This window comes from Anguilla anguilla, chromosome 10, assembly GCF_013347855.1.
Source record: "Anguilla anguilla isolate fAngAng1 chromosome 10, fAngAng1.pri, whole genome shotgun sequence".
NCBI classification, from domain to species: Eukaryota; Metazoa; Chordata; class Actinopteri; order Anguilliformes; family Anguillidae; genus Anguilla; species Anguilla anguilla.
Genome location: NC_049210.1, coordinates 26757586 through 26782276, shown reverse-complemented (window position 1 = coordinate 26782276; position 24691 = coordinate 26757586). Strand labels below are relative to the sequence as shown.

General features: G+C 38.8%; 1 protein-coding gene across 1 annotated transcript; it reads right to left on the bottom strand.

The window, feature by feature from the left end:
• Positions 1 to 937: 937 nt before the first annotated feature.
• On the bottom strand, positions 938 to 24691 carry tmem127 (transmembrane protein 127). Its single transcript, XM_035380032.1, has 3 exons — positions 23797 to 24691; positions 8643 to 8807; positions 938 to 2626 (listed from the first exon to the last, which is right to left on the bottom strand). Exons 1-3 carry the CDS (start codon positions 24038 to 24040, stop codon positions 2316 to 2318), a joined length of 720 nt encoding a protein of 239 aa, XP_035235923.1. The 5' UTR covers positions 24041 to 24691; the 3' UTR covers positions 938 to 2315.

Here is a 24691-nt window from a genome sequence, read left to right as displayed (position 1 = left end):
GGAACCCCCTAAATGGGCAAAGATTGGCCAGATTTGGCATGTGCACAAAGCGGTTAATAAATTCTATTTTATTAAACCTTGTCGTTGGTCTGATCATTATTCGGATAAAATGCTTGAGCCTACCACTTCAAAGGACTTACACAAGTTATATCATCATTTAATGTTTTAATATTTAATATTGAAATTCATAATCATGATTGAATTAATTTTATGAGACTGATTAATTATGAGACTGTGGTGTGGGGATGGCTGGTTTAAGCAGCCACACCTGCCCTGGGTCGAGTTAATTAGACCTGGCTAATTAGATAATTGGTTAAGCAAGTTAGATAATTGGCCAGGCTAATTGGACCCGGGAACAGGGGTGGCTGCACCTGTTCGTATTGAGGTAATCGGTGCGCACAGGTTAAATCTGCCATCCCCACCCACACAAGGAGAGCCTCTCTGTCATGAGTTTTGACATCTGCTCCTTAGCTTTAACATCCTGCCAACCTCACGAATAAATGTGGATTTGTTTTGAACGTTGTCTCCCTGTGTCTCTGTGCTGGAGGGCCCCTTGGAAAGCCAATTCAGGGGCCTGTGGCAGGTTCGTTTGCCACAGAGACTGATTATACCGTTGCACCATTTGATCATCACGAGGTAATATATTTATACCTTGTGCATTCCGTGGTGCCTACTTGTGAGGATTGTTAAAACGGATAGATTTTAATTATTTATCCTCACTGTTCTACAATTCGTAGAGGTGTTTTCCCCAACAACATTTAAAACCAGAGTAGTTCTGTGGCTAAAGTGGTCTAATCCCTGCCATGAACATTGGTTAGCCATAGAAAACGGCATGTCCATTTCTGAAACCTGAATAAAAAGGTTAGTATTTTAAACTTTGAAAGTTGAAACTTGATGTCCTACAGGAAAAGAAGAATGAAATTCCACAAATCAATCATTTCCCAGAAAATTCATATAGTTCATTGTTTTGATTGCATGAAACTTAGCCAAAATGACATTTAAATTTCCACATCAGGACTAGCTTCTGAATATTAACTGACAAATATCACAATGACCAAAGAAAAGTCAAATGGATAATCACAGGACCAAGAACAAAAGAGGATTTTGGCAATACTACCTATACAGCCAAGATTTACAAAAGCATTTCAGTTAATATAACAACACACAAACAACAGAATCAAAAAGGGGGAAAACCTGTGAACATGACTCATGCTGGTTTAAAGGCAAATAATGTACAATAATTGGCCAATCTACATTATCTGTTCATTTCCACAAAAAAAAACTTAGAAAATGTATAACAAAATGGCAACATTTTTATTTAATTTTTTTCAGGGCTATGTATTCTTACTAGGATACAGAAGCAGTGCCACATGCATAAGCCAGTTGTAAAAATTGTCGCTTTTGAGAAACAAAGTACATGTTAGTTACCTATTATGTTTATTATGGATGAGAGCTTTGCTTTCATGGTCAATATCTGTTTTTCACCAAGTTAGACTGTATTTTTCAATTGTATACAAGACCCAGAATGGAGCATCTGTAGTAATATTAATGTTGACCACTTTTCAAAAGAAAAAACATCATAGCTACCACTGTTATTCTAAATTAATTGTATTTTAAAATATAACATGCTGTACGATACAACCATATTTGGAAAGTGATACCTTAGAATCAGGCCTCCAACAATTACGCATTCAACCAAGTACCCAGAAAACCACAGGGCTTAGTATGAGGCTTCACTGTTCATTACTTAAGTGCCACATGTGAAGTCTCCAGAACAGCGTGTGAAATAGCTTGCTTGTTTCAAAAGTCAATGACAAGCTCCAAAGAATGAGGTAATGAGAAACCCACATCTACACTTAACTCACTACCCACTGCAATTTATGATCCTTAAATTGAATTCCTTTCTAGGTCCGTTATACAAACATACTGCAGTGGCATCAGTGAAACATAGGGAGAAAGGCAGGGGGAAAAAAATCAATAAAACAGGAAAATCTTGGGAATAAGAAACTGACAAGTGTTACTACTTTTCTAATAGCATAACTGTTAAATTGAATGAAAATTATCATCTCACATAATGTGTGAACAAAAAATAAAAAATACATTCAAATATAGGAAGAATAACAATCATTTAACATAGTATAAACTCATTTAAATGCTGAAAGGTCACCAGGAGCTCAAGCATGACGTACTTATGGTGGATAGGATGTTGCTGTATGTGTGTTTCGGTATTTTTATTAGGTGTGTTTTGTTTGTTATTTGTTTTCTGTGATGCCCATAGCAGTATTAATTATTTACAGAAGAAGAGACACAGCCTACTAAGGGGTGTATGCAGGGGGTGGCTGGAACTGGTTGGCTATGTCATATTCAGCTGGATAGGTTTCACTGCTTTCTTCCATTTCAGACAGCAATTCCAGGGCTTGTTCCTCCTCTTCAGTAGGATAATGGCGCAGCAGGTTAGCAGCCGTGGCTAGAATGGAGGCGCCACCTGCTCCAGCCACAAGATAAAAGCTTATGGCAAAGGTGACATAAATAAAAGAGCCATGGTACTTTTTGTGCTGCTGTTGCAGGGACAGGATCAGTTCCGAAGCCCAGTAGCAGAACCCAATGACCGTGGCACACTGAAGGACTGAGAGTTCAAAGATAGAGAGGGTAAAGATGGGGAAACAAAAAAAGAGAAATGTTTAAATTTAGTACACTAATAACCAAAGATCATATTAAGATTACTGAAGATAATCTTAAAAGTTAGTGGGGTCCTGCCAAAATAACTAGTTTAAATTCTTTGAGGATTGTCTAACATCAAGGTAAAATTGACCATAAAAGAGCTGACTCTTTTGCCAAGCCTTCATATTTTGAAACCAAAAATCAAAGCTGCTACAAACCCACAGAAAACCAATGTCACTTCCACAATAGTCAACTCCTCACTGAACACCAGAGAACTGGTTATGTATCCGCTCTCTAAAACCCTTGGATGAATTTCATCCACTGAGCTAAAACATAACTTAACTCGGAACAACCTCCTTGATCTATTTAGTCTGGCTTAAGAGACAATTGTTTTCCCTGTGACAGAATGACTGAAATCTACCAAAGCAGCATCCTATGCTCTCTTTATCCTACTTTTACCTCTGCTGCATTCCATACATTTGACAATGACCACCTTTTGGTAACCTTGAAAACACTGCATTTCAGGCAATGCTCTGAAACTCTTAAGTCTTTATCCTGGGACCTTCTTCACATAAAGTATATCTAACAATACGCTCAGACCTATTTGCTACTTAAAGCACAACATTCCTAATCTTGATTGACCACCTGCTGTGGGACAGTTTATTTTGTAGGTTTATTTATTTACTACTAACAAGTAAGTAAAAGGTCTACTTATATTCTAAACTCTTATGTATATGCGCATATCTGAGCTGCTCTGGACAACCCTCTGCTTACGACCAAATTGTAAATGTCTCAAATGGATCCAGGGCAGTGGTTAATGGTATATAATAAGATAAAAAAACTGGAGATGCAATTTTGTAATTTACCCAATGGTAGCATGAGAATAAATAGCAAAATGTGCATTTTTCTCCTCTAATATGGCGAAGACCATCCTAAAGATTCATATAAAGTGCAGTGATGAGTATGTGAGCCAGTACCTATTACGGAATGTAATGCAGCGTGATTAAGAGGGATGAGGCAGCAAGCATGGAAATTGCATGACCATAGTCTAACACAGATAGAAGTGAACACAAGTTTCTTCCAGGCTTCAAAAGGGAAACATTTTTTAAGGGAAATAAAAGCCCAATTTTGGCATGAGTTTTTTCAATTGATTGTCAATAAGTACATTAAAAACTATTTTTTCCTCAAGCCATATGCCTAAATATTTATAAGAGGTGGCTTTTTCTAGATATAAATCTTCAGTGATTTAAAAGCAACCTGCAGGAGCTCTATTCCTGTGACAATGTTGGCAATCATTAGTTGAGGCTAAAAGTTTACACAGACTGAGGCTAAAGACTTTCAAACTCAATTTTTCACAACTCTACACATTACATATTACCATACATTTATATTGGCAAGTCAAATAGGGCATCTTCTTTGTTCACATCAGAGGTAATTTTAAAACAATCGATTAGAGACAGATTTATTTCAGCTTCACTATATCAGAATTGCAGTGGGCAAAAAGTTTACATACATCAAGTTGACTGTCTCTTTAAACAGTCCACAGTCCAAAAATTGATGTAATGACTTTTTAGAAGCTTCTGATTGGCATCATTAGGAGTTAATTGGGAGTTAATTGGCACCTGTGGCTGTATTTAAGGGCCTACATTTAGAGCCACTGCTTTTTTGCGCTAGATCCCATGGGAAAATCCAAGCAACTCAGCCAAGACCTCAGAAAAAACATTGTGGACCTCCACAAGTCCGGATCTATCTATCCTTAGGAGCTATTTCCAAACAACTGAAGGTACCATGAGCATCTGGACAAACAATTGTATGCAAATATAAAACTCTTGGGACCACACAGATTTGCATCATTCAGGAAGGAGGCAAAAATGAACTCCCAGGGCTGAATGAACTTTGGTCTGAAAGGTTCAACTGAACCCCAAGACAACAACAAAGAAGGAGTTGGAGGCATCAGGTACCAAAGTATCTACATCCACCATTAAGAGAATCCTACATCGCAATGGCCTGAAAGGCTGTTGCGCAAAGAAGAAGCCCTTACTCCAAGACCGGCATAAAAAAGACAGAATTAAGGTTGCAGGTGATAAACAGGATGAAGAACTTCATGTTGTGGGTAATGCTGGAAAAGGGACTGGTGCACTTCAGAAAATCATAAGGAAGAAGGATTATTTAGAAATACTGAAGCAACACTTCAAGACATCAGCTAGATGTTAAAACTTGGTCGCAAGTGGGTCTTCCAGCAGGACAATGATCCTAAGCATACCTCCAAAGTATTGGAGTGGCCATCACAAAGCCCTGACCTGAATCCCATAGAAAATTTGTGGCCTGAACTGAAAAAGCACGTCCAAGCAAGGAGGCCCACAAACCTGACTGAGTTACACCAGTTCTGTCAGGGGGAATGGGCAAAAATTCCAGCAAAGTATTGTGAGAAAATAATGGAAGGCTACCCCAAGAGTTTGATTCAAGTTAAGCCATTAAAAGGCAATATCACCAAATACTAACAACAGCCCTGTTCACACCTGGCCTTAAAATGCGTCTTGGGTGATCCCATCACAAGTGGACAGGGCTAACTACAGGTGTGAACGCACCCAAGACGCATTGAGGATGCGTCAAATATTTCCGGTTACGCTGACCTATAAAACGCTATTCCAAAAGCAAAATTAGACATATTATACATTGTTAGAAAGCTTATACTCTCACCTACGGAATAAATAAATTGTCAATCAAGCCAGACTGTACTAAAAAGGGTGACAACGCCGTAAACAACAGGTGGGGTATTACGCACAGCTATTATTGAAGATAGCCGACCCAGGCGTCACAAATGCCTGTATATTTCACAAACCAATTGTCCAAGACAATATATGACCACTCATTCTCAAAAGGGACATCTCTACGTGTAAAACCAATGGTAAGGTTATATATTTATTTAATGTTTAGTCCCAGATATTGACTGTAGAATGACATGGTATAATTAAAAAAAAATGTCTTGTTTATTTCGTTATTCAGTGAGCAGCGTTGTCACTGCTGTGTTGGCATATTTTAGGGCTAATGTCGGGTTTATCTTGTTGCTACGGAATATTGCATTACATTACATTACAGGCATTTGGCAGACGCTCTTATCCAGAGCAATGTACAACAAAATGTATTACCATAACGAGGAACAAGTGTGTCGAAAACCCTAGAGGGCAGTAGCCTACCGTTCCAAGTGCAGGGAACAACCGCATAGTTCAACTTGGACCCTGTAGTGATTAACTGATTAACACTAACACAAACAAGAACAGCAAAAACGCAGTCTATGCAAAAATACAAGCCATAGTTAAGACGAGTTAAGTCACCTACGAAACAGCTAACTAGTTACAACCCAAAGCTTACAGTCAATGTAGAGATTAAATTGAGAATACGATTTCTCTCAGCATAATGACGGATTTCAAAGACTAAACGAACTCACCCGATATTGTCTTCAAATGGTTCCATGCTCAAGAAAAGTAATTATACATCCTCTCAAAAATCTTTTACTAACAAACTCTTGGTAGCCTAGCATGCACTCTGGCTGGCACTGTCTTCCATTGCTTCCGCGACGCTCAGACCCTCCCCTCACTGCTAAAAACTAGACCCTACGGTGTCGGATTACTTGCGTCGCCATTGATGTTGCTTGCCGTAAAGAAGTTTACTAGATGTCGTAGCACTTAAATTTGGAGTTCCAGCTCTTCTGCACCCCATCTAATGAAAAAGTCCAAATGGCAGGCAAACCATATGGCGGACATAGGTGGTCCCAATAGAAAAGTTGTAGAGCACATTCAGATGCATCAGTTGATGAAGTTTTGTGTTGATCTGACTTACGGTGTGGGAGTTATGACCTTGTAAACATGACCCTTTGTTATAGCGCCACCATCTGGCCGACATAGGTGATTTGTAGTGCCTGAGTAGTGGGGGGCCATAGGAACCGACCTACAAAATTTGGTTGGACTACAACTTATGGTTGCTGAGCCTCAGACATTTTAGCAGAGAAAACTTCCACGCCCCAACTAAAAAGTCAAAATGGCGGGCAAACAATATGGCGGACATAGGTGGTCCCAATGACAAAGTTGTACAGCACGTTAAGATGCATAGGTCCATGAAGTTTTGTGTTAATCTAACTTAAGGTGTGGGAGTTATGGCATTTACGCATTACCCTTTGTTATAGCGCCACCATCTGGCCGACATAGGTGATTTTTAGTGCCTGAGTAGTGGGGGGCCATAGGAACCCACCTGCCAAATTTGGTTGCTCCAGGACTTATGGTTGCTGAGCCTCAGACACTTTTAGCGGAGAAAAATAATAATAAGAATAATCCTAACAGATACAATAGGGTTCCACCAGCTTCGCTGCTTGGACCCCTAATAATCCGAACAGATACAATAGGGTTCCACCAGCTTTGCTGCCTGGACCCCTAATTATGGTAACGTATATTTCAGCATACTAACACTTTGATGACATGTTGCAAAGCTAGTTGTTCATGTAACAAAACATCATCTGCACAAACTCTTTGAATAAATCAGGATTGTCAGTCTTTCAGGTACTTTGCTAAGTTTAATGGGTTTCCTCCTTTAGTCAAAATGATTGAGGGCACAAGATGCAGACTCGTTTTTGACAGTGAAGCCACACATCCTCAGACAAGATCGCCTGGCATTACTCTCGCTTCGCACAATCGGTCGCTTGGGAGCATGGCTTCTATTTCTGACACACTGTGTTCATTAAATGCTGTCCCGAGTTCAATGTTTTTTGTTATGTTATTTTCCAGTTTGAATAACATCTTACTAAACAACGCATCTTCCGTGACAGAACTATGAAACGGACTCTGTCGCTTCTGGTCACGTCACCAGCTTGCTCCGCATCGTCAGCTATTCCAACATGCATCCTGAGAAATTTGCTTCTCGTCGAAGATGTGTGGCTTCACCCATTCCTCTGCTTGTTGTCAGTCAGACGGGTGTGCAATACCAATTTGGCCTCGGTAACACCGATACTGTAGAAAAAGTAGTACAGTCACATTTTCTGAATTTTGCTATGAACTTTGTACCAAATTAGCAGTTCTTGTGTCTGCAGTAAGCATGTTTTCTTCCAACTCATCTCTGTGCAAGCCCAAATTGTGAGCTTCAGTGTGATAAGGAGTGGCACTTGGCATCATATGCTTTGGAGGACAGCATGTGCTCGTTTGTGCTCACCTAAGTTGATAGCCAGGGGTCTAGTTATTAGAGTGGATATACAATTTTGTGCATTCCAAAAGAAGAAAAAAGGGGGACACATTTTTTTGGACTTCTTGATGTTCCATATTGATATAATCAAGAGTTATACATAAATGGTTATAAATAAATTGATTTTTAATGTGAGTTATGTGATCAGGTAGATAATCTGAAACATCAAACTCAAACCCTGAAAGTGCTGCCAAAATCAAAACACAGTTTCTGTAAAACTATAATATATATATATATATATATATTTAAAATCACTGTTCCTTTTAAAATTGTCTGCAACATTACATTTGTGATTGCCAATATTTATATAATCATGACTCCTGGACCATTTATCCTACAGACTCAAAACAAACCTCACAAAATCCTGCCCCTCTTGAAAAAAAAAGCCAGAATATTGAGTTTCCTCCCATTTTTTTGCCTCTTAAAAACATCTTGGACCAACGGTGATGCTATACAAATAAAATGAAATGATTCACTAAAATAACTGCATAATAGTGCATAAAGTCATAACATTTCCCCCATTTTTGCTAAAAATATAAAAATGACATTATCCACACTGAACATCAGGACACAGCCCATAACCCAGTACAAAAAAAGTGTTTACCCTTTAATCACTACTTGCATATATTCTTCAGTGACCCTGCCAATGTGAACATTGCAAGAAGAGATAATCTATTCTAACTCCCATGCTTATTTCTTTTCCACCCCAGATTAATAATGACCCAACTCTGCTCAACCCGACTCTTCTGTACCGGTGAGGATGTGTGCAAAGGCGTATCGGCGGGTGATCTTCAGGGCAGGGTGCTTTGGGCCAAAGACATCCAGCAGGAAGGCAGTTAGACTGCACAGGATGCCCAAGAAGCAGAAGGCAGCAATAACCCGCAGGAGAAGGATGGTCTGAGGGTTCACACAGTAATCTAGAAGATTACACATGGAAGACAAGAAACAAAAGACACAATGACATAATTTAATTATCTATTGGCTCAACATTTGTTGTCTAGCTGCATGGTGAAAAAATCAACAACATTGTTATTTCTTGTATCCCAACCTAACAAATCAAAACCTCCACCATACTATCATCTACATTAGGGTTGCACCATATTATTTTTTTCATACCCCAGTATGCTTTCTAAACAACACCCGGTATACAGTATTGTTGGTGTTTTTCATAAATCATAGGTTATATGCACAACAATTTGTTATACTTGTGATATGGTGTCAATATAATTTTCCATAGGATTTTATCTAGTGGATAAAAGTGGATAAAAGATAAACGTGCAAGTGATTTGAATGAAACATGAAGTCAAAAAGTTTCAGCTTGTTGCTGCCATGTTTAAGAATTGTTCAAAACAACTCTGATTGGCCACTTCAAATCTGTGGGAGAATGACTAGCATGTGGCTGCAGGCTGTAGGAGGGCATGGCTTGATTTCAAACCCCACCCTTTGACAGCCCCAAAGACCAATCCAGAGCTTTGAAAGTCAGAATTGTTTTTAACCAATTGCACGTCAATGGGTGGGGTTGGATGTCAATCGCTCCACTCCTACAGCCTCCAGTTAGATGTACTTGAAAAGAATGGCAACAGATCCAGTAGACTAAAGAGGACACACCCACAAAAATGTTACAGACTCCAGGTACAACCCACAAGGGGGAAAATTTGGCACTTACCACAGAAAATCAATGAAATGGTCAGTTATACGTCTTTACATTAGGACAAAATGTATATTGATTTTCTAAATGGCACACCTGCTTGTGTGGCTTAATGCATGGCAAACAACTTTAAGAACCCAGATCTGCACTTTAATTTATAGCCAAAATCCTGTGACTAGCAACAGCTAACGGCACAAGTCCACAAAATTACATCATTAACACTGCTTCTGCAAATGAATGTTCAAAAAGAAATCATTTGATTATGGTCAGCTAACTACTGTTAATCTACTTTTAGTGGTCATGGATTATAACACAGTTGTTATGGTAGGGAGGTTGAATGTTCTGCCTGAACTGTAATCACAATGAGTGTTCCACACACAAACATAAAAACAAAATTGGCATCTGGGCTCACTTTAACAGGTAATTTAATGATGAAATTACAATATCTGAGTACATAAAGCTATTAAATCCTTTCCAAAGTGGTCTGACAGTTTAGAAATGTTACTTTTTTACTTTAGAAGTCAGAAATGATTATGGTAATTTGACTGTTTACAAGTATTTGTGCCAGCACTTAACACTTCACCAAAATCAGTGGGGTCATTCTAAACAAATCTAACCACATTGAAGGCATTATTCACATTTTGTCACAAGAAAAACTCACTTAGATGTTATTTGGTTATTATTTCTTCATGCATTCGTATATTTTGGTGTTGTAAAAATGTTACAGCTGCCAACGTCCGAGGGGGACTTCCACAGCCATTTCAGAGGTGAAATGGCACCAAAAACACAGCACTTGCTATTTTATTCAAAATAACTTCAGAAGGGATTTTGTATTGGTGAAATGTAATGTTACTCAAATTATAGCCAACCCGTCTTGACGTAATCCTGATTGTTAAATTGCGATTTGTCCAAGTTATGTTACCATAAAATGTTTTCAGATAAATCAAGACAGCTAAACGTAGATTGAACAATGAAATGTTTACATGTATCTTCGCCAAGATCATATCTACAGTGTGGTATAAAGCATTTCAGTTTTATGAAGGGGTGATTTTTCTTTTTTTTTTCAATTATGGTGAAAAGGAGACATGCGCTGCCTTCTAGACTGCGAATCCTCACCAGCTAGAATAGCATGCCAGAGCCAGCTAACCTGCTGCCACTGTACACAGTTTTATGGTGGCTTTAAGTCACTGGGAAAACTATTTTTAACAGCTAGTTTGAACAAAATTTTTACAGTGTGGTATAAAGCATTTTAGTTTAACGAATGGGTGTTTTTTTTTATTACGATGAAAAAGGGGAGATGAGCCTGGTTGATTTGAGTCCCCAACTGCAATGAAATTTTAAAGCCATGGGGCTGATAGGTTTGAAACTGAGATGTTTTGGCATGCGTAGCATTTTCAGAGTACATATAAAAACGTACATATTGAGAGTACTAAATAAATAATTTGATTGTGATTTTGAATGGGGGTAAATATGGTATAATATAAAAATGTATACTGTGGAAAAAAATGTAAACCTTGATATACTGTATTATCGGTATACTATGCAGCCTTAATCTACATGAGCATATCCAGTGTGTGATATGGCTGCGTCCCACATGACTCACTTGTTCACTCATTCACTATTCCCTATATAGTGGAAAATATGTAGCACACTACATAAGGAGTGAGCGGCAGAATGAATGTTTGCTTTGGGACACTGTTGTCATCACCCTGCGCCGCTACTATCTTTTGAATATATGTCGCACAATAACGAAAATTGCGTTTGTTATTGATGTGGCGAGAAAGCAACGTTGTTTTTGGTCCCTGATAAAATCTTTTTTGAACGTAATCTGTACATGTATATATGAAATTCTCAGTTAAATATTCATTAATATCGACCAAATGTATTGCAATACTGTTCAAAAATCTTTTATCAGATTCAAGCGAAACTGACGTTTTGCTTGAGTTGCACTGCTACCGAGATTAGCTAGGTTTTTAGCTAACAAGCAGCTCTCCGGAGAAAACTCGCTTACGTTACACTTGGCACTCTAACGAAAATTGGTAACTTTTTCGTATCGAATATGCAAATATAATTCATGATTTGACATAACTATGGACAACCTGCATTTATACAAGCAGCTACCGCCCGCTTGTTCCAACCGCCATCTTTGTTGAAATAAACCGTAAAGCCCTACCGCAGTGTATTGTGGGATGTTGGGCTTCCGGATAGTGTACATAGCTTGTACCCTACATTTTTCAGTGCATTGTGGGGTGGAAGCAGTTCACTATATAATGTGTACAATTTTGTTTCTCAGATGGGACACACTGCAAAATGGTTGATGCCATAGACCACAGAGTTTCCCCTACAAAGAGTTAGGCAGCAGTGCCACTGCTGAATTTCTGGCATCACTAAGCTGCGCTTAAGAGGCAAAAGGGTCAACTGACTCAGAATAACTTTGTGGAAACAAAGGGGTAAAACTTATATCATCTTGCAAAACTATTTTTCCTGAATGCAATTGATGTAAAAAAAAAAAAAAAAACTGTTGTGTGTAATGGAGGTAATTCCAGCAACCTAATGAAACACAAATACAACATGCCATAAACATGAAACAGTGCAGTGTCCACGGCTCTTGTCCCACAAATAACGTGCCTCTCGACCTTGCCACATCAAAGTTACACTCATCAGATAAAAGACATACGCAGATATTATCTTCGTCAAATAGCCTAACTCTTATTTTTGAATGTAGGATCATTGTCCTTTTTTTGTTATGCATGGGAGACTTGCAGATCTTGAATATATTGAATCAATGACATTTAAACCAGGTTTCCATTTGAAAACTACGCCTAATTTTCGCTAAGTTTCAACTGTTTCATCACCACCAGTAGTAGCTGCTGAAAACACACCTGGCACACCGAGAGACGTTGCTCTGTAGTTGTAATACTTCAGAAACATGCCTTTGAAATAAACATCAGTGGAACTCCCACGTCAAGCCACATTTAATTCCCCACTTTCTGATTAGTTTAGTTTCTTTTGTTTATTTAGTAAGCAAAACATTTTTTTTCCTAATATAATAGGGCCTACCAACTAAACCATATCATGTAGGCCAAAGCCTGATAGGGACAAATCTTGTGAACAAAATGAGGAGTTGCATGACAGGGTATCTATCAGGCAGACCTGTTTAATCAGCAAAAAGCTGAGGGTAGTGAAAATGTCAAAATAACCTTAGGTCTTTAATGGATAACTCCTTGAGCCCTATGGTGATTCTGACATTTTCTTCAGTTTTTTCCAGATTAAACAGTTTTAAGGCAGTTTTATACTTCTGCGGAGCACACATACAAATGGGTCTGAGTAGGAGTTGTATGCAATGTGCGGCATGTGTGAAGGTTGCAGACTACGTCCGCGTTGATGTCGCGTACCTCTCCAAGAATTTAAAAGTGCGTAGTTAGCAACCATTGCCCGCATACGCCGCAGAGAAGATGATTGGTTGACTGCTGACCTGAGGTCACTGGCAGACGGCTCTGGCTAACAGGTTATAAGAGTTGATTTACAAAACAGAGCCAACGTTAAGTATGCAGCTTAAAGCGCTTTTGTCAGGTGAATGTCTTCGCAGGTATTTCATGAGCTGAATGCATAATTGAAACGCGATTGCATTCCACTGCATTAGGAGTGCACCTCTCATCTGTGTATATGGATTGAGAGCTGCATCTGATCCAATTGTGAGAATATTAGAAGATATCGTTGGTGATTGAGGCAAGGTAGCTGTGCCTGATCCAATTGGGTTTATGCAATTATTAACAGCAAATATAGGCATACTAGACAAATTATTTAGTAAGCAAATCGTGAGCTACTTTGAGGCAAAAGTGACAGATGTTTTTGCATACAGATTAAGCAACCATTTTTGCACCTCAGAAATGTTGTCTCAAATGTACATGCTACCAACATTTTTTGGTAAAGAAATAATTTAAAAATATATATATATTTAGCACGTATTAAAGACAATTCATATTCAAAATGTATATAATTCCTGGTGTTCTATGTCCATCCATCCAGTATCATTATCCCCTTATTCCTGGTCAGGGTCACGGGTGTTCTGTAATGTATTTTTCAGTATTTCTCAAAATGTCTTGTATAAGATGTACCCTAAATCATAATCTGGATGATTATTGATTTGTTTCTGTGGCATATTATGGAATGATACATTCATGCTGGCCTTTGCCATCTAAGCACAAGGGTTGTAGAACGGAACAAAAACGGCACAACATTCTCTCATAGTTTTTTCGGCCAAAATCATGCATCACAGCAAAAAAGAGAATTTGCTATAATTATTAAGGGCAGTTGAGGCTAATCTTTATGAAATGCAACTGGAAAAGTGACAGGTCTTCTATGACAAAGTAGACGTGTTTATTCCTTTTCATGAAATAACAGGGCTGTACACATGAGAAATTAATGAGTTGAGATTTGGTTCCTCTGCAATGTCATGTTTCCTCTAGGTACTGTCAGGTACTTTCCACAAGCAGGCAGTAGAATAGAGGACATCGGTGAACTTTCATACTAAGTAACTACATCTGGGGCCTCATTTATAAAACGTATTTTAGATCAACTGTGTGGCACGTACGTAGAAAATCACGTCAAAATAGTAATTTATAAAATTTGACCGTGGAAAAGGTTGTGGCTCTATGTCAGGTCTTCACTTGACGTATGCACGCAAGTTAATTTTATTTAAATGAGCCCCCTGCAGTTTCTATAGCCTAATGAATAAAGCACTTTTTTGCACTCGGCATTTATTAATCACAATAATAAGGAAATTATTGTTTATAGGAAATCCCTGTTTATTTCTGAACACAAAAACTATTCAAACGGCAAATATCTGTAGCCTAAAACAACATAAATTACTTACTCGGTTTAGTTCAACTTCTTTCATCATCCAATTTTATCAAAATCTTCAGAACAGAAAGTAACCATAGCCTGCCACGGGAACATTATTTTTAGCTGACCAGCAACGTTAAATGAACTCTGCGTGCATGAACATGATTCGCCGCATGAAATTAAAGCCTGTATATTTATGTTAATTACAAAACGTGGAATCCAAAAATAATATTTGAATTAAAAATTTAGGGTCGAACTTAAAAAAAAAACATTTTTGAAAAAATTTTCGAACTTCGAATATTTTTTGACAGCCCTATTATCTATTAGGCAGAACTTACAGGGCTTTATGGGAAACTTGTTCCACATAAGGAGATGAACATATGTATAAAATCAATGGCTCTAGGTAAAACTAGGCATGAAATGAGACTTTTCATTTTTGGGCATTTTAGATTGTCTCACCAGATTTTGGTTTCATTGGGTCAGTAACAGAAGGACAGCTTCAGGTTAACTGTTCAGAGAGGCCTACAGAGCTCTATAGAGATAAATCCAACCATTTGGAAAATATCTGCATTTTTGTAAAAAACCATGCTCCAAGCTATTTTCCTAGTCATTACACTTAGGCTACATTACATTTATTTAGCAGACACTTTTATCCAAAGCGACGTACAAAAATGCATATCAAGGTCATTGGAATTAGGAAATTGTTATGTGTATGCCAATAGATGGTGTGTACCATGTTTCTTGCAGATCGGATGCCTATGGATCTAGGATCCTTATGGATTTAAATGTTTTTCAAAAAATTCTAAATGGCAGAGAATTAAATTAAAAACACTTTATGTCTAAATGTTTTACAGTAAATTCCACGCCCACATTCAATGGCTTACTGCAAGCATGTTTTGAAACATAGCCACTTTTTCATACTTATCTTAGCAAATCTGTCACTAAATGCTGCCATCTAAATTTTGTGCAAATTGACAAAATCATCTAGGAGGAGACATAATTTAAGTGTTTAAATTTTTTTTTAAATAGCGGCAAATCCATAACGATCGGCTACTAGTTCCTTAAGGCAAGCGTATTGTGTGTGTGAAGAGGAATAATTTGAAAGTTTCATGTCCCCTAGTCAAACAGAGCAGGATTTATCCATTTTTATTTCTTTTAAATTCAAAAGACTGCTATACTGTCACCATATGGCCAGTCAGCAACAAATTTAGTCAGTGGTGTTTGGGAGGTAGCCTCTATCAAAGTGGCCAGTTTAATTTTAATTTTAAGTGAGAAAAGTAGGATGTGAAAAAACAAAATCCAAACTGGCTGCCAATTCAGCATGGTGGCTACAGACAGTCATATTTGTACTGACATGATTAGTCACTGAAGCCAGTTTCAAATGTCTACATAAAATCTGTGATTTTTAGTGAATGTTCCAATTTTTTAAAATCACTGAGCTATACAGCCCACCCTGTAGTTGAATCAGGCAAATTCTGTAGGGCTACCTCAGGATTGCAGTATCAACGGACACACCAAGTTTAATCACTTTTTGTCAAACTGTTTGGAATTTATTAGCTTTTTGGAAAAAAGCCACACCCGCATGCAAATTATTTTGCTTACAGTGAGCATGTTTTAAACATAGCAACTTTCTTTATGCTGAGATTTTAGATATTCATGAGTAGATGCTATATTCCAAGGTCCTTTCAAATCAGTCAAACCATTGAGGAAGAGATTCATAAATGTAACTATTTTTATTTATTCAATGCATTAATGGTGGGCTAATGGGTCCTTAAGGCAAATTTATTCTGTGTGAGCAGAATCCCTATGTCAAACAGAGCAGGACTTTAATTCTTGGAAATTTAAAAGACTAGCACCACCACATGAACTAGGGGTGTATCGAATGCCATTTTTTGCCAATCGAATTTTAGCCAACCTTTTTCGAACGAAGATTTGAATGTCTGTGACGCGACGTCATCATTTTGGCCTGTTGTTTTGGGATACTCCACTTTCTACCAAGGATGGGCATGAGTACTCAAGTACTCGATTTGGACGTCAGTATTCGTTCAACGTAGAGTGATCACATTTTTTCGCTTTGTTTAAAAAAAAAAAACATGTATACACTCACTGGCCACTTCATTAGGTGACAGGAGTGGCACCTGGTGTGGTCTTCTGCGGCTGTAGCCCATCTGCTTTAAGTTTTGACGTGTTGTGCATTCAGAGATGCTCTTCTGCATACCTTGGTTGTAACGAGTGGTTATTTGAGTTACTGCTGCCTTTCTATCAGCTCAAACCAGTCATTGGCCATTCTCATCTGACCTCTGCCATCAACAAGGCATTTTCGCCCAGAGAACTGCCGCTTACTGGATACTTTCTCTTTTTCGGATCATTCTCTGTAAACCCTAGAGATGGTTGTGCGTGAAAATCCCAGTAGATCAGCAGTTTCTGAAATACTCAAACCAGCCTGTCTGGCACCAACAACCATGCCACGTTCAAAGTCACTTAAATCACCCCTCTTCCCCATTCTGATGCTTGGTTTGAACTTCAGCAGATCGTCTTGACCATGTCTACATGCCTAAATGCATTGAGTTACTGCCACGCGATTGGCTGATTAGATATTTGTGTTAATGGGTGCAGTTTGCAGTTGAACAGGTGTACCTATGGACCTATGGCCGGTGAGTATATGTAGACCCTGTTCTATACTAAAAGTGTAAATTTTTTGGACAGGACGCAGTGATGTACTGCTATCTCCACATATAGCAAAATCTCCATATAGCAAAAATGATGGATTTGCGCAGCCGCAGATAACGTTTTTTTTTTTTGTTTTTTTTGTTTTTTTTAAGTAAAAAGAACATTCAACATTTTCAGTCAGACATCACTTGATCTAACGTTACAGGCAGAATGGCGACGAGGCATAAGAGTGATGTTTGGAAGTATTTCGACAAAATAAACTAAATGAATGTGCAGTGCAAGCTATGTAACCTTAAACTTGCGTATCATAGAACAATTAGTTTGATGATTAACCATTTGTGCATTAAGCACAAGGAGAAAATAGCAGAGACAGATAACAGGCAATCTTGCATCACATCATTTTCTAGCAGTGTTAGCACACGCCGTTGTGATGCTACCAGGGCAGAAAAGATTAGCCAGCTCATCACAAAAATGATGACTGGAGATATGCTCCCGTTAAGCTTTGTGGAAGGAGAAGGCTTCCGCGAGCTGATGGCATTTGTTGAGCCGGAGTACAAGCTACCATCGCAGCGAACAACAACTACGAAAATGGAGAAGATGTACGAGGAAAGCACGGTGAACTTGAGGGCTGATCTGCAAAGTGCCGACAAGGTAGCTATTAATACAGACTCGTGGACAGCTCTTACCATGGAGTCTTATGTAACCGTCACTTGCCATTTCATTCAGAACTGGGAGTTGAAGACCGCTGTCCTACAGACACGCAGTTCTGATGACCGGCACACCGCAGATAACATAGCGGCCCACCTCAAAGCATCCGCTGAGGAGTGGGGCGTGTTGGAGGAAGTTAGTGCGTGTGTCCATGACAACGCCAGTAATATGGTGTTGGCAAACCAGTGCTCCGAGTGGGAATCGGTCCCATGTTTTGGACACACTCTCCAACTTGCTATTAACAACGGCTTTAAGATCGCAAGTGTGAGTCATGTGGTTGCCACATGTAGCAGACTAGAGTCATATTTCCACTACAGCACAGTTGCAACCGCTGCTCTGAAGAGAAAGCAGGTAGAGCAGAACCTGCTGAACCACAAGCTAATCTAATACTGCCGCACTCGGTGGAATTCGATGTGTGAAGTGTTTGATCAGCTTCATGAGCAAAGATGGGCAGTGTCAGCAACCCTCTCCGACAGGCACACCACCGAGCTCACCGATGCCAGAACCCTCAAATTGACCAATGACAACTGGCAGACAATCAAGGATATCTTGTCTGCACTTCACTCTTTAAAATGCGCAACAGCAGCCCTGTGCAGTGGATCCTATGTCTGCCTCTCCATGGTGCACCCAGTCACCTTCAGCCTGCTATCTAGGCATCTGAAGCCACACGATGGAGAGTCAGCTAAGGTGGCTGAATTCAAGACTGCAGTGGCCAACTCCCTGAGAAAGCGAATAGCCCCCGACAGCACAACTGATCACGGTAAGTTACTTGAACCCTAAAATACCCATAATAACCATACATTGTATACAATTACGGGTCTTTAGATGGTACATTACTGCCATCTATTGGCACTAGGCTACAATGACTCAGTCTCGTCATTTAACTAACATCCAAAAAATACTAGCCTATTCGATTTTATTATACTGAGCATTAATAGCTACAAAGCACCTCCGTTTCATGGAGCCAGCCATTCGTGTGGGCATCCGAGAGAGATTGGTCGAACTTCATGACAGCCTGCCAGAACCGTCGAGCACCAGTGATGTCCAGTCCCAGACAGAGGAACGCCACCCAACCTCCCAAGCACCACAGCACTTGACACATCGAGGATTACTGCACTGCCGACACCGAGGCCGATCGCAATGAGTTGGAGCAGTACTTCAGTGAGCCGTGCATCCCACCCGACCAAAACCCCCTGCAGTGGTGGCAAAGCAAAGAGATCAGGTACAGGAAACTCAGTGTGCTGGCGAAGCACTACCCGAGTACACCTTCGACGTCTGTTCCATTAGGCCTATATAGTCTAAACAAGGTTATGGTTAATTTATGAAAATTGTTGTTGTTGCTAGTATTATTTTATTATTATTATTATTATTATTATTAATATTGTTTTAACTTGAACATGTAATCACGGCTCATACTTCCCGATAGCCTTGTCTAGAGTTTATTGCACTGTTGCGCAAAATTCCGTCATTTAAATGTTAACTTTTTAATATATTTTTCTTATTTATGTTACCTTTGAATGTATGATTTAATAGGCTAATTGAAGCCTGGTTGTTCAATAAATTAATTTCAAATCGCACTTGTTTTCCGTTGTTGGCCAATTTACATAAATGTGAAAGCATTAGATAGTAATAGATATTCTTACAGGGTATCTAGATTAATCTAATCTAGATTGTGGGTGGGAGAACACTGCCTTCTGACAGTTTCAGCTGATAAACATTTTTTAGGGAAGATTAGAAGGCATTGATACGGCATCAAACAGCTCTCTTAAGGAATATTGGTGTTAGTAACATTACGAAGGTAAGGGAAGTTACATTTTTCAAACAAATACATATATAGCTAGCCAAAATATTATCTAAACTATAAAGTGCCTATCACACATCTATTAAGTTCTTACTGACTAGCTACCACATTTTGATATTTGGTAGCTCAGAGGACTATGACAGAAATTTTGATTTGTCCACCCCTGCATAGACTGTATTCCGAATAATGACACCAGTTACATCTTGAGGAAAGCCATTCTAGGATGTAGAACTAGGGTTTGACTGAACACTTAAAAGGTGTCAATAAGTTTTTATGTCATCAGTGCAAGGCTCCAGAGTGCGACCATTTTGGTCACACATGCGACCAAAAATCTGTCAAGTGCGACTAAACATTTCCATTGCACCGGTGTGCCTGACATTTAACAGGTCTGTCTCGGTGTGTTACGATGGAGTATTAGGGCCACATTGAGAGAAAACAAATTCTGAGATTTCGAGAATAAGGTCGTAATATTACGAGAATAAAGTCGTAATTAGAGCCATTATTTGACTTTGCTGACGACATCGGGATCGGCAGTTATGCCACTGATGTGTCCCGATATTTTAATAAGTATAATAAACTGCAGCAGCTGACGCGCTACTTCTCTAATAAGACGTTTGTCACTCGTGCCTCATCCAATATTCTCCACTGCAAGACTTGTCTGCACAGATTCGATTGCCGCAATAACGGTATGTATATTTAGTGAAAGTTTTTAATTAAATGCATTTATACGACCACTATGTTTATCAATCCTCATTATCAAGCGAGCGAGCTAGCTAACATATTTGGTTCACTTTAGCAAGCTAGCTGGCTAACAAGCCTTTATGAAGTGGCAGTGAGCACATAAGCAGCGTAGGATCTACATTTCCAGAGGACGTCGCTGTATTCTCAAATAAATAACCAGCCAAAATAAAATGGTGATTGAATGCATCACACATTCGTTTTTTTGTCTGAGATAATGATATTAGCTACTATATGATGCTGTGTCAGTAGCCAACGCGTTATTGCAAGCGAGTGTGTCATCTAGTCACGCATCATCGTAGCAAGCTAACCAGACAGTAAAAACGCAGATAAAACACTTCTAACATGGATCATTTTAAGCTATGTTATCTAGCTTTGTCGTGATAACATGAGAGAAGAATTGCTGTTTGAGAAGTGAATTAACCAACAGTTAGCGCGGGTAACCTGCACGAAAGCGCATTGTAAAAAGTTCTTTATTTTTATTTGTTTGCTTATAAGTTAAATGTTCTTAAATATAGAAACTTTAATAAAATATAAGTTTTTCAAATTGATTTGAAAATGTTGCACTTTTTGACAAAATATCGGTCAAAACATTGGTAATCGGTGGGCTAGGACTCTCCAAAATCGGGATTGGCATCGGACCCAAAAATCTGGCATCGGTCGGGCTCTAGTCGTAATATTAGTGCTAGTTTGTACTTGGCAGGATTGTTTGTTTGTTTGTTTGCTGAACAGGTTACTCTACAGGGTTGGAGTCGTGATCTATGTGGTCACATCTGGCACTACGATCTTTACTTCACTCTAGTGTGTTTCTTTTGCACCTCTGCACCTTGAACTAATGCACTTGTTGTACGTCGCTCTGGATAAGAGCGTCTGCTAAATGCCTGTAATGTAATGTAATGTAATGTAATATTACAAGAATAAATCGTAATTTTACGAGAAAAAAATCATAATATTATGAGAATAAAGTCGTAATTTTAGGCTACGTGTTATTTTAGACGGGAAATATCAGAAGAGCAGCCTGCCACCTGCGTTAAAATAAGGAAGGTGGAGCATCTTGTGAAGTTATACTTTAGTATAGGTTTCATAAATAAAGAAATACTTTTTTTTGGCACATCAGCACCACATTATCATAAGTATCAGGACATTGAAAAGATTGTGCAAGAAACTGTCTATTCCGAAGAAAGAACCACACGGACTTGGAGGAAATTGCAGGGTCAGGCTGCAATTAGACTGTCCTCTCGCCCATTTTGTTGGTTGCTGGTAATATATTTTCCTAAAAATAATGTTTTTCTCTCAAAATATTCTGATTTTATTCTCGTAATATTATGATTGTTTCTCGTAAAATTACGACTTTATTCTCATTAAATTGCGACTTTATTCTCGTAATATTGACTTTTTTTCTCAATTATGACTTTATTCTCATAATATTATGACTTTCTCGTAAAATTACAACTTTTTTCTCATAATATTATGAATTTTTTCTCGTAAAATTACGACTTTATTCTCGTAATATTACGACTTTATTCTTGTAATATTACGACCTTATTCTCGAAATCTCTTAATTTTTTCCCCCCTCAATGTGGCCCTAATACTCCGTTGTAGTACAGTGTGTGTATATGTGTAGCGTTATTTATTTTTCCCACCCGCATTCTGCGAAGACCCGCCCCTACTCAGCCTCTGACTGGCTCTGACCATGATATTCTTCTTCGCTGAATGTGGGTGGGGAAAAAAAGAAGGCATGTATGTGTGAAGCCACGCCCTGCACTCCTCCGGGAGCAGCGCACACTTTTGTTTGAGTTATTTGAATTTGATTTATTTATTTGAGTTTGTCAAGCACTTTAAACATCAGCACTTTTTAAGTTTATTTTTTAAACAATTGAGGTTATTGCGATTTCTTGTTTGTGCTGTGATTTAAATAAAGAAAAAACATTTATCTGCGCCTTTATTCCTGATTACAATCATTTACATAATGTGTTAAGAAATTACCAATGTGTATGGGAACTGACAGAAAAGGTAACGCTTAAAATGTATTATTGTGGCGCCAAAAGGCGCGGTGAAAAATTTTGGGTGCACCTAAATTATGTGCTGGTGTACCTAAATGAAAAAGTTAGGTGCACCAGTGCAACCAATGTAAAAAGTTAGTCTGGAGCCCTGCAGTGTCAAGTCAGATGACGGACGGTGGAAAATTAATATGCCTACTTCAGTTATCACAAATTGCATTCTGAATCTCAAAGTATTCACCAATGTTTGGGGCAAACCTGTTTTAACACAATTCTATAAATTGACCTTTTTCACAGCACATTGTGTAGTTGAATTAAACAGCTATAAGGGCATATCAGCTGTAATAAAGCTGTAAATAATTGGAGCTGTAAGTGTTGCTCAATTACTTATTGAAGTAAAATAGTAGGCTAATTTACGTGTTGAGGCAGTACCTCTTTGACATAATTATAATTATATTGGAACCAGAACCCTCTTTGGTGGACAAGATTTATCTCTGCTAAACTCCTTTTCGGTGATTGTGGTGTTTGCGTTATGTCTAACTATTGTCAACCCATTTGCCCCAAGAATCTGATGGACTTTTAGAATTGGGAAGACAGGTATGCCGTCCAGCTAAGTTACGCCTTGGCAGGGCAGTATGCAGCACTGAGGGTTTGGCACTTTTCAGGGTTCTCTAGAGAAATAACCGCAATGACCACAGACTCTCAGCCCTTAAAAACATTCATTTCTGTACCTTCTGATCCCATTTAAACAAACATAATTCACAAACAACTTCACACGTCCACACAATAAAGCCCCAAACTAAGGGGATTTTGCGTTTTCTCCTTTTTCCAACCTGATTACATCACAAATACTCCCAACCCACAAATAATACGTCTCCCCATTGGACATCTAAGGTACATCAGCCAATAAAAACATCGGATGCACATGCAAAACGACATATATGGAAGTACACTTAGCCTTCGCACATTTAGCCCTCCATATTTGTGTACGTTGAAAACATGTTTTTCATCAGATCCTATAGACTGTATTCAACATAAAGAGACAAGTTGAATTTTGAGGAAAGCGTTCTAGAATGCAAAACTAAGGTTCGTTTGGACAATTAAAAAGCGGTAAAAGTTTTTATTTCACAGGTTTGTTATGTTTAACTCTGGTAAAATCACTTTAGTAAAATATTATCCCAAAATATCCTTTCTGGCTTTTATTTTACTGTATATAACTAAGTACAGACATAAATTTGCGGTGATTTTTCACGATCCCAGGTAGGAAACTTCAACGACTGTCACGTATTCGTCTTTGTTAAGTCCAAGGCAGGAATGAAAATGAATCGCCTAGAGCGACAATTGGAATTTGGAATTATCACGGATGTAAAGAACAGGCAGCTTTATTTAGTAGTTGCGACTGTACACTCCCGGTAGTGGCAAATCATACTGTCAACTGACTTTCAAAGCTAGAACTGTGGTGAATTTACAATAGCATGGGATACAAGACAGGTTACCTTCGAGGAGTTTTGGATCGACATAACCCAGGACGTCTGCTACTCCGAGCTCCTGTCTGGGGCAGGTTCCTCCATGAACCCTGAGCCAGGCTGGTTCGGCTAGGGCCGTGCACAGGGCAGTAATAGACAATGCTCCGGGCAGCGCAGATGCCAGGCTTCGCTCTGGCTGTTTAGGCAGAGCGCTTCCTCCAGGTCCTCGCCTTCGCCGACTCACAGGGAGAGCAGATCCCGGTGGCGCATACATTGTCCCTTCTCACTCGTCACTCAGACTGACGATATGTATAACGTTAACTTGCCAGGACTAGCTATATAGCTCATAGATAACCCACCTAGGTAATGGTCAATTTGTAGCTAACTTTTAGCTAAGCAATTTGTAGCTAACGTGCTACGTTTACAGAACAATAACTGTGAACCTGTCAAGCTTGCTAAAGTTGGCTAGATAAGTTGCCTAAATTGTTAGCGCGGGTGATTATGGTTAATTAGTAGCGTTATCTGAACCTTAGCGGACGCGTAGTAAATTACTCTTAAATTCCGGCTTTGGAACCGTTATTAGCGAGCTAACTGGACGATAAATACCATTTTGCACTTCAATTTTCAAGAAAATGAGCAAACGACAATCGCAGAAAAAATCTAACATCGACAGTCTGTACCAAGTTATCTAGCTAGTCGACCAGTCTAGCAAAATTAATGTAGCCTAATCGCTTTTTTGTTTTAACATTTCAATAAGTAATATTTATTCAAATCTAGCTCGCTTAATTCCCCGTGTTAGTATTCTAATGTAAAATAAACACCGAACTGATCAATATAACGAATGTTTGTCCATGAAAACACACAAAGGCTAAAATTTCATGCTTCCGGTTGTGGCCGTTCGTTTAGTTTTGTTCGTGTTTTAACG